General features: G+C 38.3%; 1 protein-coding gene across 3 annotated transcripts in view; it reads right to left on the bottom strand.

Annotated features, from left to right (window-relative positions):
• DPP8 (dipeptidyl peptidase 8) overlaps window positions 1-12,144 on the bottom strand; it is a 67,171-nt gene that overhangs the window by 13,333 nt on the left and 41,694 nt on the right. For all 3 annotated transcript variants that reach the window (XM_043555138.1, XM_043555139.1, XM_043555137.1), the window contains exons 13-16: window positions 9,177-9,256; window positions 6,085-6,237; window positions 5,711-5,846; window positions 4,056-4,201 (exon numbers count right to left, since the gene is read on the bottom strand). In XM_043555138.1, the coding sequence (XP_043411073.1) occupies window positions 4,056-4,201; window positions 5,711-5,846; window positions 6,085-6,237; window positions 9,177-9,256 (515 nt within the window). The remainder of the gene's footprint in view (window positions 1-4,055; window positions 4,202-5,710; window positions 5,847-6,084; window positions 6,238-9,176; window positions 9,257-12,144) is intronic.

Raw genomic sequence — 12,144 nt, 5'->3', positions numbered from 1 at the left:
TATACTTTATATGTCTACTCATTTATTATTTTCCTTATTTAGCTCCATGAGGGTGGGACCATAATCAGACTTGTTCGCTATGGTATCCTCGCTGCCTAAAATAGTCAGTACCTGGGACACACTAGGAACTCCAATAACTATTTGCTGAATGAATGAATAAAAAATACAGACAGGAGAATGATGTTTTCCCTTTCTTTAAAAAAAAAAAATTATTTTTTAAAAACTTGAATTCCAGTATAGTTAATGACGTTTTTCCTTTCTATCTTGGGAGAAGGAGCAAAAAGGAAGGGAGTGGAAAAAAGTACTAGACATAAAACACAAAATAACTATGTAAAGAAAACTACTTCAGTTCACTTCTTTGCCTGTTGTCATGCAAAAAAAATGGCCTCATTGCCTGATATGAATTTCCCTTGAGAGCCAGTGTTTCTGCCTTTGTAGCCAGAGGCCTGCTACTTCTGGAAGAAGGAACTTAAACGTAATGACCTCTGGCACTGAGGATTCAAAGTTCTTCTTCAGTATCCATTCTTCAAAACCTGTGTCCTGCTATCACTTAGGTCGCTCTGTTGTGCACTTCTATTTACAGAATGTAGCACATAGGAAACATCACAAGGATTTGTTAAATGAACATTTAAAACATACAGCTGTTATCAATGAAGAGTTTAAAGAACTAAGCCTGGATGACTTTAACTGGAAATATTTGTTGCTTTTCTTGGATTTCACTTTTGTCCAACTACAGACATTGTTGCATTTAGTGACAAAGTAATCCACTTCATGTTACAAATTGCGATACTGTTGCCAATCAACAGATTCCCACTTTGCACTGAATATACTCGGAGAAAGAACACAGTTTGGATTGCTTACAAGATTTAATCAAAGTTCACAAGGCTTTCTGTGCTATTAAAAAAGATGTGGCCTTGGGGTGCCTGGGTGGCTTAGTTGGTTAAGTGCCCAACTCTTGGTTTGGGCACAGGTCTTGATCTCAGTTTTGTGAGTTTGAGCCCCATGTTAGGCTCTATGCTGGCAGTGCTGGGCCTGCTTGGGCTTCTCCCTCTCTCCCTCTCTCTCTGCCCGCCCCCCGCCCCCCAACTTGTGCTGTCTCTGTCTTTCTCAAAATAAATAAGTAAACTTAGAAATAATAATTATAAAAAGATCTGCTCTTGTATTAAGGAATGTCTTCATAATTAACCCAAATGGAGTCAACAAGAGCATGGATAATCCCAGTGCGTTGAAGGGCCAGAGGCATTCTATCATGCAAAGTCTCTTGGGGAAATCTTGCAAACTGAACAGAGTATTCTGAGAAGAAACTGTTTCTGTAAGTATAGTTGTACTCATAAAGTACTCTAAACAATTAAACAATTTTATTTTAACTGCATTGGCTAAGATTTTTTACTATGGTAAAATATACATAAAATTTACCATTTTGACCATTTTAAGTGTACAATTCAATGGCATTAAGTATTCACCCTGCTGTGCAACCATCACCACTATCCATTTCCAGAACCTTGTCATCACCTCAAAGAGAAACTCCGTATCTTATTCGATAACTTCCTATCCCTTCCCCAGTTCCTGGCAACCTCTATTCTACTTTCTGTCTCCATGAATTTGCTTCTTCTAGGTACCTCATACAAGTGGAGTAATACAATATTTGTCCTTTTGTGTCTGGCTTATTTCACTTAGCATAATGTCCTCAAGGTTCACCCATGCTGTACCATGTGTTAGAATCTCCTCCTTTTTAAGGCTGCACAATGTTCCATTATATACCACGTTTTGTTTACCCATTCATATGTCAAAGGACACTTGGGGCGCTTCAGCTTTTGGCTATTGGGAATAATGCTGCAATGAACGTTGGTGTGCAAGTATCTGTCCAAGTCTCTGCTTTCAATTCTTCTGGGTATACACCCAGAAATGGAATTGCTGCATCAGACTTAACATTATGTTTAAAGAACTGCCATATTATTTGCCACAGCAGCTGCACCACTTTACATTCCCATCAGCAATGCATGAGTTCCAATTTCTCCACGTCCTCAGCAACGTTTGTTATTTTCCTTTTTTCTTTCCTTTTTTTTTTCATAATAACTATCCGAATGAGTGTGAAGTAGTATTTCATTGTGATTTGGATTTTCATTTCCCTAATGACTAGTGGTGCTGAATATCCTTCTATGTGGGTTAGACTTTTTAAACATAACTGGTAATGAGGAATAATATAAGGATTCCTTTTGTCTTAAAAATCTACACAAGCAGTTAGTTTTTATAGTGTGTTTGTCACATACCTCATATATCACTTCTTCACTGGGAAGGAGAAACATCCTTCTTACTCAGCCTTAATATCAAAATAACGTAACAAAAGCATGTAAAGCTTCTGAGAGTATCCTGTAATTTCTCTCCTGAATTTCTTTGTTTTAAGCCTTTTTTAAAAGTTTACAAAGATTCAGCTTCAAGTTTTTAATGGAAGGCTAATTTAAATGTTTATGATTTCTGTGTAGATGAGTATAATACAAATGTGAATCATGTTTGAAAAAAATCTTAACGATGGCAAAGTGATTTAACTTGATATATGATCGTCATTGCTGAGATTTTGTGGCTTATATAGTTATTTTGCTTTTATTTTTTGGATGTCCTTTTCTTTCTTTTCTTTCTCTCTCTTTCTTCCTTCCCCTCCTCCCTCTCTCTTTCTTCCTTTCTCTCTCTCTCCCTCCCTCTTTCTTTCTCTCTCTCTCCTTTCTCTCTCTCTCTCTCTCTCTCTCTCTCTTTCTTTCTCTCTCTCTTTTCTTTCTTTAGCTCTGGGGAGCCTGGGCAGCTCAGCTGGTTAAGTGCAGCTGGTTAAGTGTCCAACTCTTGATTTTGGCTCAGGTCATGATCTTATGGTTTGTGAGTTTGAGCCCCATGTTGGGCCCCACAGTGACAGTGTGGAGTCCACTTGGGATTCTCTCTTTCTCCTTCTCTCTCTGCCCCTCCCCTGCTCTCTTTCTCTCAAAACAAATAAACTTAAAGAAAATAATAAAGCTCTACACCCAATGTGGGGCTTGAACTCAAGACCCTGAGATCAAGAGTCGCCTGCTCTACCAACTGAGCCAGCCAGGCACTCCTATTTTTTGGATATCTTAGCATCTAAATACATTTCCAAATACTGGATAACTAGGTATAATTATAAAGGATATTTACTGAGTCAAGAGCTGCACTATAAAAACAGTGTAATTATATTCTAATTTCTTCAAGGGCCCAGTTTAAGATAGTCAATAGACATTTTTAAAAAGTGCCAATTAACCAATGCACCTACCCCAAATACTTTATTTACTCTGATAGTCAACAGAATTTACTTAATATTTACATGCTAATATTTCATCCAGAAAAAGGAATATTACAGTGTAAACTCTTATAGTGCTGAATAGAAGTATAACAGTTGCCTTAACTAGATGATAAAAATATTCTAGTCTGCTTGAGAGATACAGACTTAGAATGGAGAGAGGTAACTCATTAGGCTACCAAGGCTTCTGCAAATATCTATTAAGATTCTTTTTACTTACCAAGACAGTTAACTATTTAATTTCATTTCCCAAACAAGATTCTTCTCTACATAAAAGACAACATATATACCTACTGACATGAATATTTCATTCTCCAATGACTGTTACAGTCCTACTGTAAACTAAGAAATTGACACTTATTTACACATTAGCCATGTAACAAAATCCAACTTCTAAACAGGAATTAGAACATAAGCCAGAGTCAATAACAGCAGAGGCCCAACAATGTTCACATCTTAACTTAAACAATTGACGAGACATTTAAAATACAAATCACCCCCCCCCGCCAAAAAAATATGTGTGTACACACACACACACACACACGTATGCATATAAATATGCCCACCTGAGAGGTGGGTGGAGGGATGAGTGAAATAGGTGATATCAGGGGATTAAGGAGTGTACTTGTGATGAGGGCTGGGTGATGTGAATTGTTGATTCACTATCCTGTACACCTGAAACTAATATAATACTGTATGTTAACAATACTGGAGTCAAAATAAAAAAATTAAAATAAATAAACAGGCCCACCTGAGGACCACCATATATGAACAGCACAGTGGGGTATTTCTTTCCAGGTTGTAGATCATGAGGTTTGTACAGCATCCCATACAATGTAAATCCAGTAGTACTTTCAAAAGAAAAAATTTCTGGAGGGGTATAGTCAGGCAGAGGACCTATGAGGAGATAACAAAAATGAGTATGTAAAGGGAGTTCTTACGGGAGCTCTAAAATCTGCGAGCAAGGAAAAGAAACCATAACCCACAACTCTACACACAAATAACTGACCATCTCCCTTTCAGGTGGTCAGCAAGAAATTAAGCAAAAACATTTATTTTTAAAAAAGAAAATCTACTGAACATATCACATTACCTATTTCAAAAGCAGATACAATGTATTCTGACTAGTCCATGGAGCCTAGGAGGTATTTAGATGCAGCACTATACAAATACTTAGTGCTTGGTTCAGTGTAACTTAATGATGGTTAAGCCATATATCTGATTAGAAATTGGAAGCACAAATTTAACTCAATTTAACTTGCTCATAGCAGGTGCTCAATAAACATCTGTTTCTGATCATTAGAGAATAAACCTAACCAGGACCCAGAAAAAAAGAAAGTCACAATCAGTCTTTGGTTTACCAAAGCTATAGAGACCTACCCTAAGAGTGTATATTGGATGATGTTACAACCTAAGCCTAGATCGTCACCATATTACAAATCCTACTTGTGGACAACAGAACATACCCTGTGGTTTTGCATTAAGTTCTTAATCCCTTAGCACATATTCATGAGTGAAAATACTTAACAGGAAAAAGCACTTGGGGAGAAAGTAGACTAAAGATATGCAAAATTAGTCCTTTTTTTTTTTAAGAAATCAAGCATTTAAAAAATAGATAATTCCGTGTTCTTCACTCTCACATAGAACAAGCGTTCTATCTTTTATTAAGATGGCCATTGCAAATGCTTTAAAAGAAAGAAAGCTGCCACTTGGTTATTTGTTTATCTGGGAAATCATCCAAACAGGTGAACAAATAGTATTCAAGCTGATATTGTGACTATTTTATTCTTATTTTCAAAAAGGCCTTCCAGGGGTGCCTGGGTGGTTCAGGCCGTTGAGCATCCATCTGACCTTGGCTCAGGTCACGATCTCATGGTTCATGAGTTTGAGCCCTGCATCGGGCTCTGTGCTGTCAGTGCAGAGCTTGCTTTGGATCCTCTGTCCACCCCCCCACCCCGCCTCTCTCTGCTCCTCTCCCACTCATGCTCTCTCTCAAAAATAAACATTAAAACAAATAAACAACAAACAACAAAAAAAGGTCTTCCAGGGGGCACCTGGCTGGCTCAACTGGAAGAGTGTGCGACTTCTGATCTCAGGGTTGTGAGTTCGAGCCCTACATTGAGTGCAGAGATTACTGAACTTAAAACAAAACAAAAACAAAAACAAAACAAAACAAAACAAAACAAAACACAATCTTCAAAAAGGGCTTCCAGACCTGCTCCTGCCTGAGTGGGAGGTTAATGCATCTTACTTGGTGGTTGATAGAATAGGAAGGGTGGGATCAATCAGGAACTCAGCAGCTCAGGGATAAGTGGTGGTAAGAGATGAGAAATGTGGACACATGAGACAGGTTTAGTGCACTTATGTACTAATCCTACTTAAAATCAGGTTCAGGGAAATGAGTACCTGCTGAATCCAAAATGGTGGCCCAAAATTCCTTTGTTTTGCAAGTTGGGTCATCTTCAGGACTTGATAGCTTGTAAAGGGACACACAGTGTGGATTCTTCTGGTTACTATACTTACTTATAAAGAAGTCACAATGCTAGAGAAAGGAGAAACAATTACTTTTTCCCTCATGGTGCCAGAGCAGGAGTATGGTTAAGAGTCTGATCATTTATGTCCATACATGATGTTAAAGTTAAAACCTTCACTTTTTTTCTTCAGAGAATCAGACTTCTGCAGGCCAATTTCACTGATTTTCACATTACTCAAATGGAGTATTATATGAGCAGAGAGTTTTTTAATTGATAGGAAACCCTTTTCCAACAGGGACTTAATACCTGGCTGATGCAGCAAGAGTGGGAATAGCCACGGTCAGTCAGCCTTGTCACCTCTCCAGGATTTACATAACTGACCACATACAGGTGATGTTCTAAAGGAGAGTCCTTGGTGCCTTCAAAATACACCAGTTTCCTGACTTCATCAACCTGGATCTGCCAAAAAACAACAACAGAAAAACCAGTGCTAGCAGGACCTTGGCAAGGGCCAGTAGTTCAACAAACAATTTCCAATCATTTGAGTCACTCTTTGACTTGTGCCTCTTAAAAAATTTTGCCACAAATGTTAATAAACCTGAGTTGGTTTTGCTTATGACTTATACCTAAGAATATATCTTTCCCGGAAAGAAAAAGGACACTTGACTTGCATGCTATTATTAGAATTTCCTATATGGTAAAAATGTGTGCTTTTCTTAAAATACAGGAGTTATTTCAATAAAACATACCTTATAGGGAAAAAAAAATTCCTACATTGCAGGTTAGGCCAACCATTCATACGTACTTAAAAGACTCTAATTGTAGCATCCTGTATTTTTCTCAGTGCAGTATTAATTTAGGCAGTACTTTTTTGGCCTTTTGTACAAACTTGCAGAAGTATTTTATCTATTGGGTTGGGAAATAACTGAACTCAGTTTCAACACTGGTATAGTTTGTAAATAAATGTAGGTAAGATCTTTTTAAGTCTTTATTCAGAACTCAAAAAACTAAGTGCACTCACAGCTGAATTCACTTCATATTCTTCCCAAATTACAGTAAGTGTTTAAATAAATGGCTTTTATTGTCTCTTTAAAAAAATCTACCAGCCTACTCAGTGTTCAATGAAATTCAAAATTTTTAACACAGCAAAGAAAACATGGATACGTTTACAAAAGCAAGTATTTTCAAATGCCACATTTTCTCCAGGAAGCTTCTTCATTATCAAACATATTTTAGCATACACAGGAACAGAAACACAGTTGAGATTAAGTAAGCCCATATGAGATATACAGAAAGGATACAAGTGATAGGAAATGCCAGAACAAACATTCATGAAGCTTCACAGGTATGCATTGATCTGTGCAAAATGTTAGGACAGGTTCTGCTCTGGACCTAGCAGCTGGGGGTCAGGCCTTTCAAAACCGAAGAAATAACTGGTTAATTTCTCACCCCCCATTATAATGGTATTTTTCTTTGTTTCATGTAACTACTTTATTCAAGAAAAGTATCAGAATCACTTTGAGGGGTTTGTTAAGCAGAGGGCTGGATCCCACCACCATTATTTCTTTTTTCTTTTCTTTTTTAAATGTTTACTTATTTTTGAGAGACAGAGAGAGAGACAGACAGAGTGTGCGCGGGGGAGGGGCAGAGAGAGAAGGAGACACAGAATCCAAAGCAGGATCCAGGCTCTGAGTTTCCAGCACGGAGCCCAACGCAGGGCCCAAACTCACGAACCGTGAGATCATGACCTGAGCTGAAGTCGGACACCCAACTGACTGGGCCACCCAGGCACCCCTCCCCCATTATTTCTGATTCAGGAGGTCTATGGTGGGCCTGAGAATTTACGTTTCTAAAATGTTCCCAGGAGATACTGAGGCTGGGCAGTTGGTCCAAGGACCATACTTTGAGTACCACCTCAATAGTGAGTACATGGGCTTAAAAGTCTGGAAGCATTAGCCAATTACTGCCATTAAATATCTTTGGGTGGGAGGGGCACCTGGGTGACTCAATTGGTTAAGCATCCAACTTTGGCACACGTCCTGATCTCACGGTTTGGGCCCTGCGCTGGGCTCTGTGCTGATAGCTCAGAGCCTGTAGCCTGCTTCAGATTCTGTGTCTCCATCTCCCTCTCTCTGCCCCTCCCTGGCTCATGCTCTGTCTCTCTCTCAGAAAGTGAATAAACATTAAAAAAATAATAATAAAAAAAATCTTTGGGTGAGAACAGGGTCACTGGCAAAAGCAGAGAATGAAGAGGTAACTTAAAAAAATAAAGCAGGGATAGAGGGGAATACAGAAGGGTAGGAAAGAGAGACACAAGCACATTACATAAGTAAGCATGACAAAAAGAAGAAAACTGCTGCACATAATGGCAAGTAGCAGGAAGATGTTTAGGTTGCCCAAATGAGGTTCAGATTTACATAAATACAATTCTGGGGTTTCCTTAAGTATTAGCCAACAATTACAAAGCAGGAAGTTTACATCAGTGTAATTTTTTGTTATCAGAACTTGTTATCAGTGGAAATCAAACTTTAATAGTTGCCTATGATATTCTAAAGTTTTTACCAACAAAACCAAATCTGAGATGTGGATCTTCACTTTTTCTCCTTCGTCACATTGGGGACTATGAGTGACTTCTAGAGTAGCCAGTATACCAGTATACATAATCCTTCAATAAATCTCCAAATCAATTTGAGGGAATCATAAGCCTTCACTAAATCCTGGTAGCATGTATCAACTTAACTATGTATCACACCTATAAAGGATGAAGTTCTTAGAGAGCTCATGAAACTGACCACCTAACTGAAAGTTGAAACAAACACAAAATACTGTGAAAAGCAAAAGAATGAGAATTCACCGAAATGATACAGAAAACCACACGCTGAGAGGAAACAGAGGGTGGATTTTCCCCCTTTTCCCTATCGGTCTACACTCTGTACATAGGTCCATCACTCTTGGCAGGTGGTGGATAAAATTTTACATTTGTGAGATAAACAGGTAAGTAAAAGAGAATCACTACCTCAGAAGTAATAAATGCAATTTTTAATGTAGAAATGACATGAGCGGTCTATAAGAGACACAATCATAATTTTCAAACAATATCCCAACTCACTTTTGCAGACTCAGAAAGTATGGCCCAGCCCTTTCCTTGTTAAGTAGCAACATTATATTTGGAAACACTGACCTTAAGTAACCAGTACACATCTGATACCAGAGCTATAAAATGGGGGAGATTTAGAACTTAACCGAAGATTTTTCCCTTCTAACAACTTGAGTCCTTTAAGTCCCTAATTTAATAGTTTCAAAACATCGGGGTCATATGAAGTTGCACTACTGCTTTTCAGTACCGCATAAACACAGCAGATGTTGACCAAACATATCAGTAGAATAAGAGAACATACATTAGATCCATGCCGGCCAAGAACTTCCCATTCACCACTGGTAATTGCTATTTCCTCTTTGACAGGACACTTGAAATCACCTAAAGATAAACATAATTACAATTCAGCACTCTATCAGACTAGCAAATGACTTACAGAATAAAGAACACTATTCTAAAACTCTTCTTTCCAAAAATGTACATTAAAAAATTCAAGTTACGTCTGGGGTAATAATATGTTTTGAAACTCAACAGAGGTGGTGAATGCACAACACTGAATGTACTGTTCATTTTCTTTTACTTCTTAATATTTTAATTTTTATTTTTAAAGTAATCTCTAAGGGTGCCTGGGTGGCTCAGTGATTAAGCATCTGACTTTGGCTCAGGTCATGGTCTCACAGTTTGTGGGTTCAAGCCCTAGCGTTGGGCTCTGCGCTGACAGCTCAGAGCTTGGAGCCTGCTTTGGGTTCTCTGTCTCCCTCTCTCTCTGCCCCTCCACCGCTTGCACTCTCTCAAAATAAATAAATAAACATTAAAAATAAATAAATACATACATACCTACATACATGCATACATACATACATGTAATCTCTACACCCAACCTGGGGCTTGAACTCACAACTCTGATATCAAGTGTCACATGCTCTACTGACTGAGCCAGCCAGGCACTCCACCACTGTTTAATTTAAAATGTTTGTTTAAAATGTTTATTTTAAAATGGCTAGTTCAGGGGTGCATGGGTAGCTCAGTTGATTAAGTGTCCACCTCTTGATTTGGCTCAGGTCAGGAGCTCAGGGTTCATGAGTTCAGGCCCTGTATCGGGCTCTGTGCTGATAGAGCGGAGCCTGCTTGGGATCTCGGTTTCCTTTTCTCTCTCTGTCCCCCACCCCCACCAAGTTGTGCACTCACTCGGTGTCTCAAAATAAATAAACTTATAACCTTAAGATAAAATTAAAAAAAAAAAGGCTAGTTTAATGTTATGTGAACTTCACCTTAAAGTTTATCTATTTATTTTCAGAAAGAGAGAGTGAGAGAATCTCAAGCAGGCTCCATGCTGTCAGCACAGGACCTGACGTGGGGCCAGAACTCACGAACCGTAAGATCCTGACCTTAGCTGAAATCAAGAGCCAGACACTCAACTGATTGAGCCACCAGGCTCCCCTCACCTTAATTTTAAAAAAAGTCTATGGTTAAAAAAACCCCCGCTACAAGTCTTCACAATACTCTGCAATAATAGTGGAAGGATCCATGTAAATCAAATGAAAACAACAAAATAGATTCTGATTACAAAGCCAGAAAAGAATTCAAAAGGATTTGTATTCCTAGACCTTTGATCAGACAAGGAAGTCTAATGGGTTAACAAAGCATTCCTTCTAGAAATGCAACAAAATACTTAAAAAGCCACAGAAGAAAATTTTTAATAGAATTGTTCTTCATCTGCCAAAAAGTAAACTAGGTATAAACACAGTAAATGCCAACATGCCCCACTGTCTTTACAAGATTCTGTCTGGATAGAGAAGACTCTCTCAGTGGCCTAAGGAGGAGGTTCAAAAATGGAAAACCATTCCTGTTTGCCTAGCAGCACTATAGGGAGAGAGACAGCTGGGGACAGGATGAGAAGGTGAGATAGTACAGGGTCTTAACTAGGGTCCTACTAAAGTTAAAAAAGTTGATTTATTTTTTCTTTAGATGCAAAAATTCAACTTAGTACTTTAAACTTTATGACCAGAAAATAAATAGTACTTAACATATATATAACAAATACTAATTATTTCACATTATAGCCACTTTAGAAAGAGGAGGCAGGAGGAAAATAAAAAGGGTATCAAGAAAAAGGAAGACATGGAGCAAGAAAAACTAAGAAAAAAGTAAGGGAAGAGAAAGAAAAGGTAGATAAACGGAGGGACCTAGAAAGACACTGAAAGGGAACAAAGAAGCTAAGCTTCTGAGATGAATGTTAACTGAGGTAATGGTTCTGACATTCTTCAATCAGAGTAAAAAATTTTAAGTTATTAAAATTTTTAATACTTTTTATTACTGTCCCCCAAGTACTATGTTAATTAACTACTATTCAGAGCTCTTTGACCAGTTTTCATCACTAAAATTTCTGGAATTTTGAAAGGGGACTTAATTTATGTAAACAACAGGAGTTGGTAAGAGAAGTTTAAGGAAGACATTCTTCATCTTGGATATACAAGATCTAGTCTGCCTTAAAGAAAATTAGGCTAAGGAAAGGAGCAGGGTCATAGGCAGTATCTATTTTGCTAGTCCTAAGATATAGCTCATTTTCCCCATATTTAAAGGCCACATTGAGAAAAACAACCCACTTTAAAAGTTAGCAAAGGATGTGGGGCATCTGGGTGGCTCAGCTGTTTAAGCGCCTGACTCCTGATTTCAGCTCAGGTCATGAACTCAGTTCAGTTACTGAGTTCCAGCCCCACTTTGGGCTCCCTGCTGACAGTGTGAAGACTGCCTGGGATTCTCCCTCCCTCCCTCTCTCTCTCTCTCCCTCCCTCTCTCTCTCCTGCCCCTCCCACCTTGTGTGCACACACGTGCTCTCTCTCAAAACAAATAAATAAACTTAAAAAAAAAGTTGGCAAAGGATTCAAATAGACATTTCTCCAAAGAAGACAGATAATAACACATGAAAAGAGGCACAATGTTACTGTCATTAGGGAAACGCAAATCAAAGCCACAATGACATACCACTTCATACCCACTAAGGGTGGCTATTACCAAAACAAATAAAACAAACAAAACACACAGAAGATAACAAGTGTTGGCAAGGATGTTGATAAATTGGAACCCTTGTGCACTGCTAATGGGAATGTAAAACGGTGCAGCTGCCAAGGAAAAGAGTATGGTGGTTCCTCAAAAAATTAAAAACAGAACTCCCATAGGATCCCGTAATTTCATTTCTGGAAAAGAACTGAAGGCAGGGTCTCAAACAGATATCTATACACCCACCTTTATAGCGGCATTATTCACAA

This window comes from Prionailurus bengalensis, chromosome B3, assembly GCF_016509475.1.
Source record: "Prionailurus bengalensis isolate Pbe53 chromosome B3, Fcat_Pben_1.1_paternal_pri, whole genome shotgun sequence".
Classification (NCBI taxonomy): domain Eukaryota; kingdom Metazoa; phylum Chordata; class Mammalia; order Carnivora; family Felidae; genus Prionailurus; species Prionailurus bengalensis.
The sequence above is the reverse complement of the archived record's forward strand: the minus strand, read 5'-3'. Positions and strand labels throughout refer to the sequence as shown.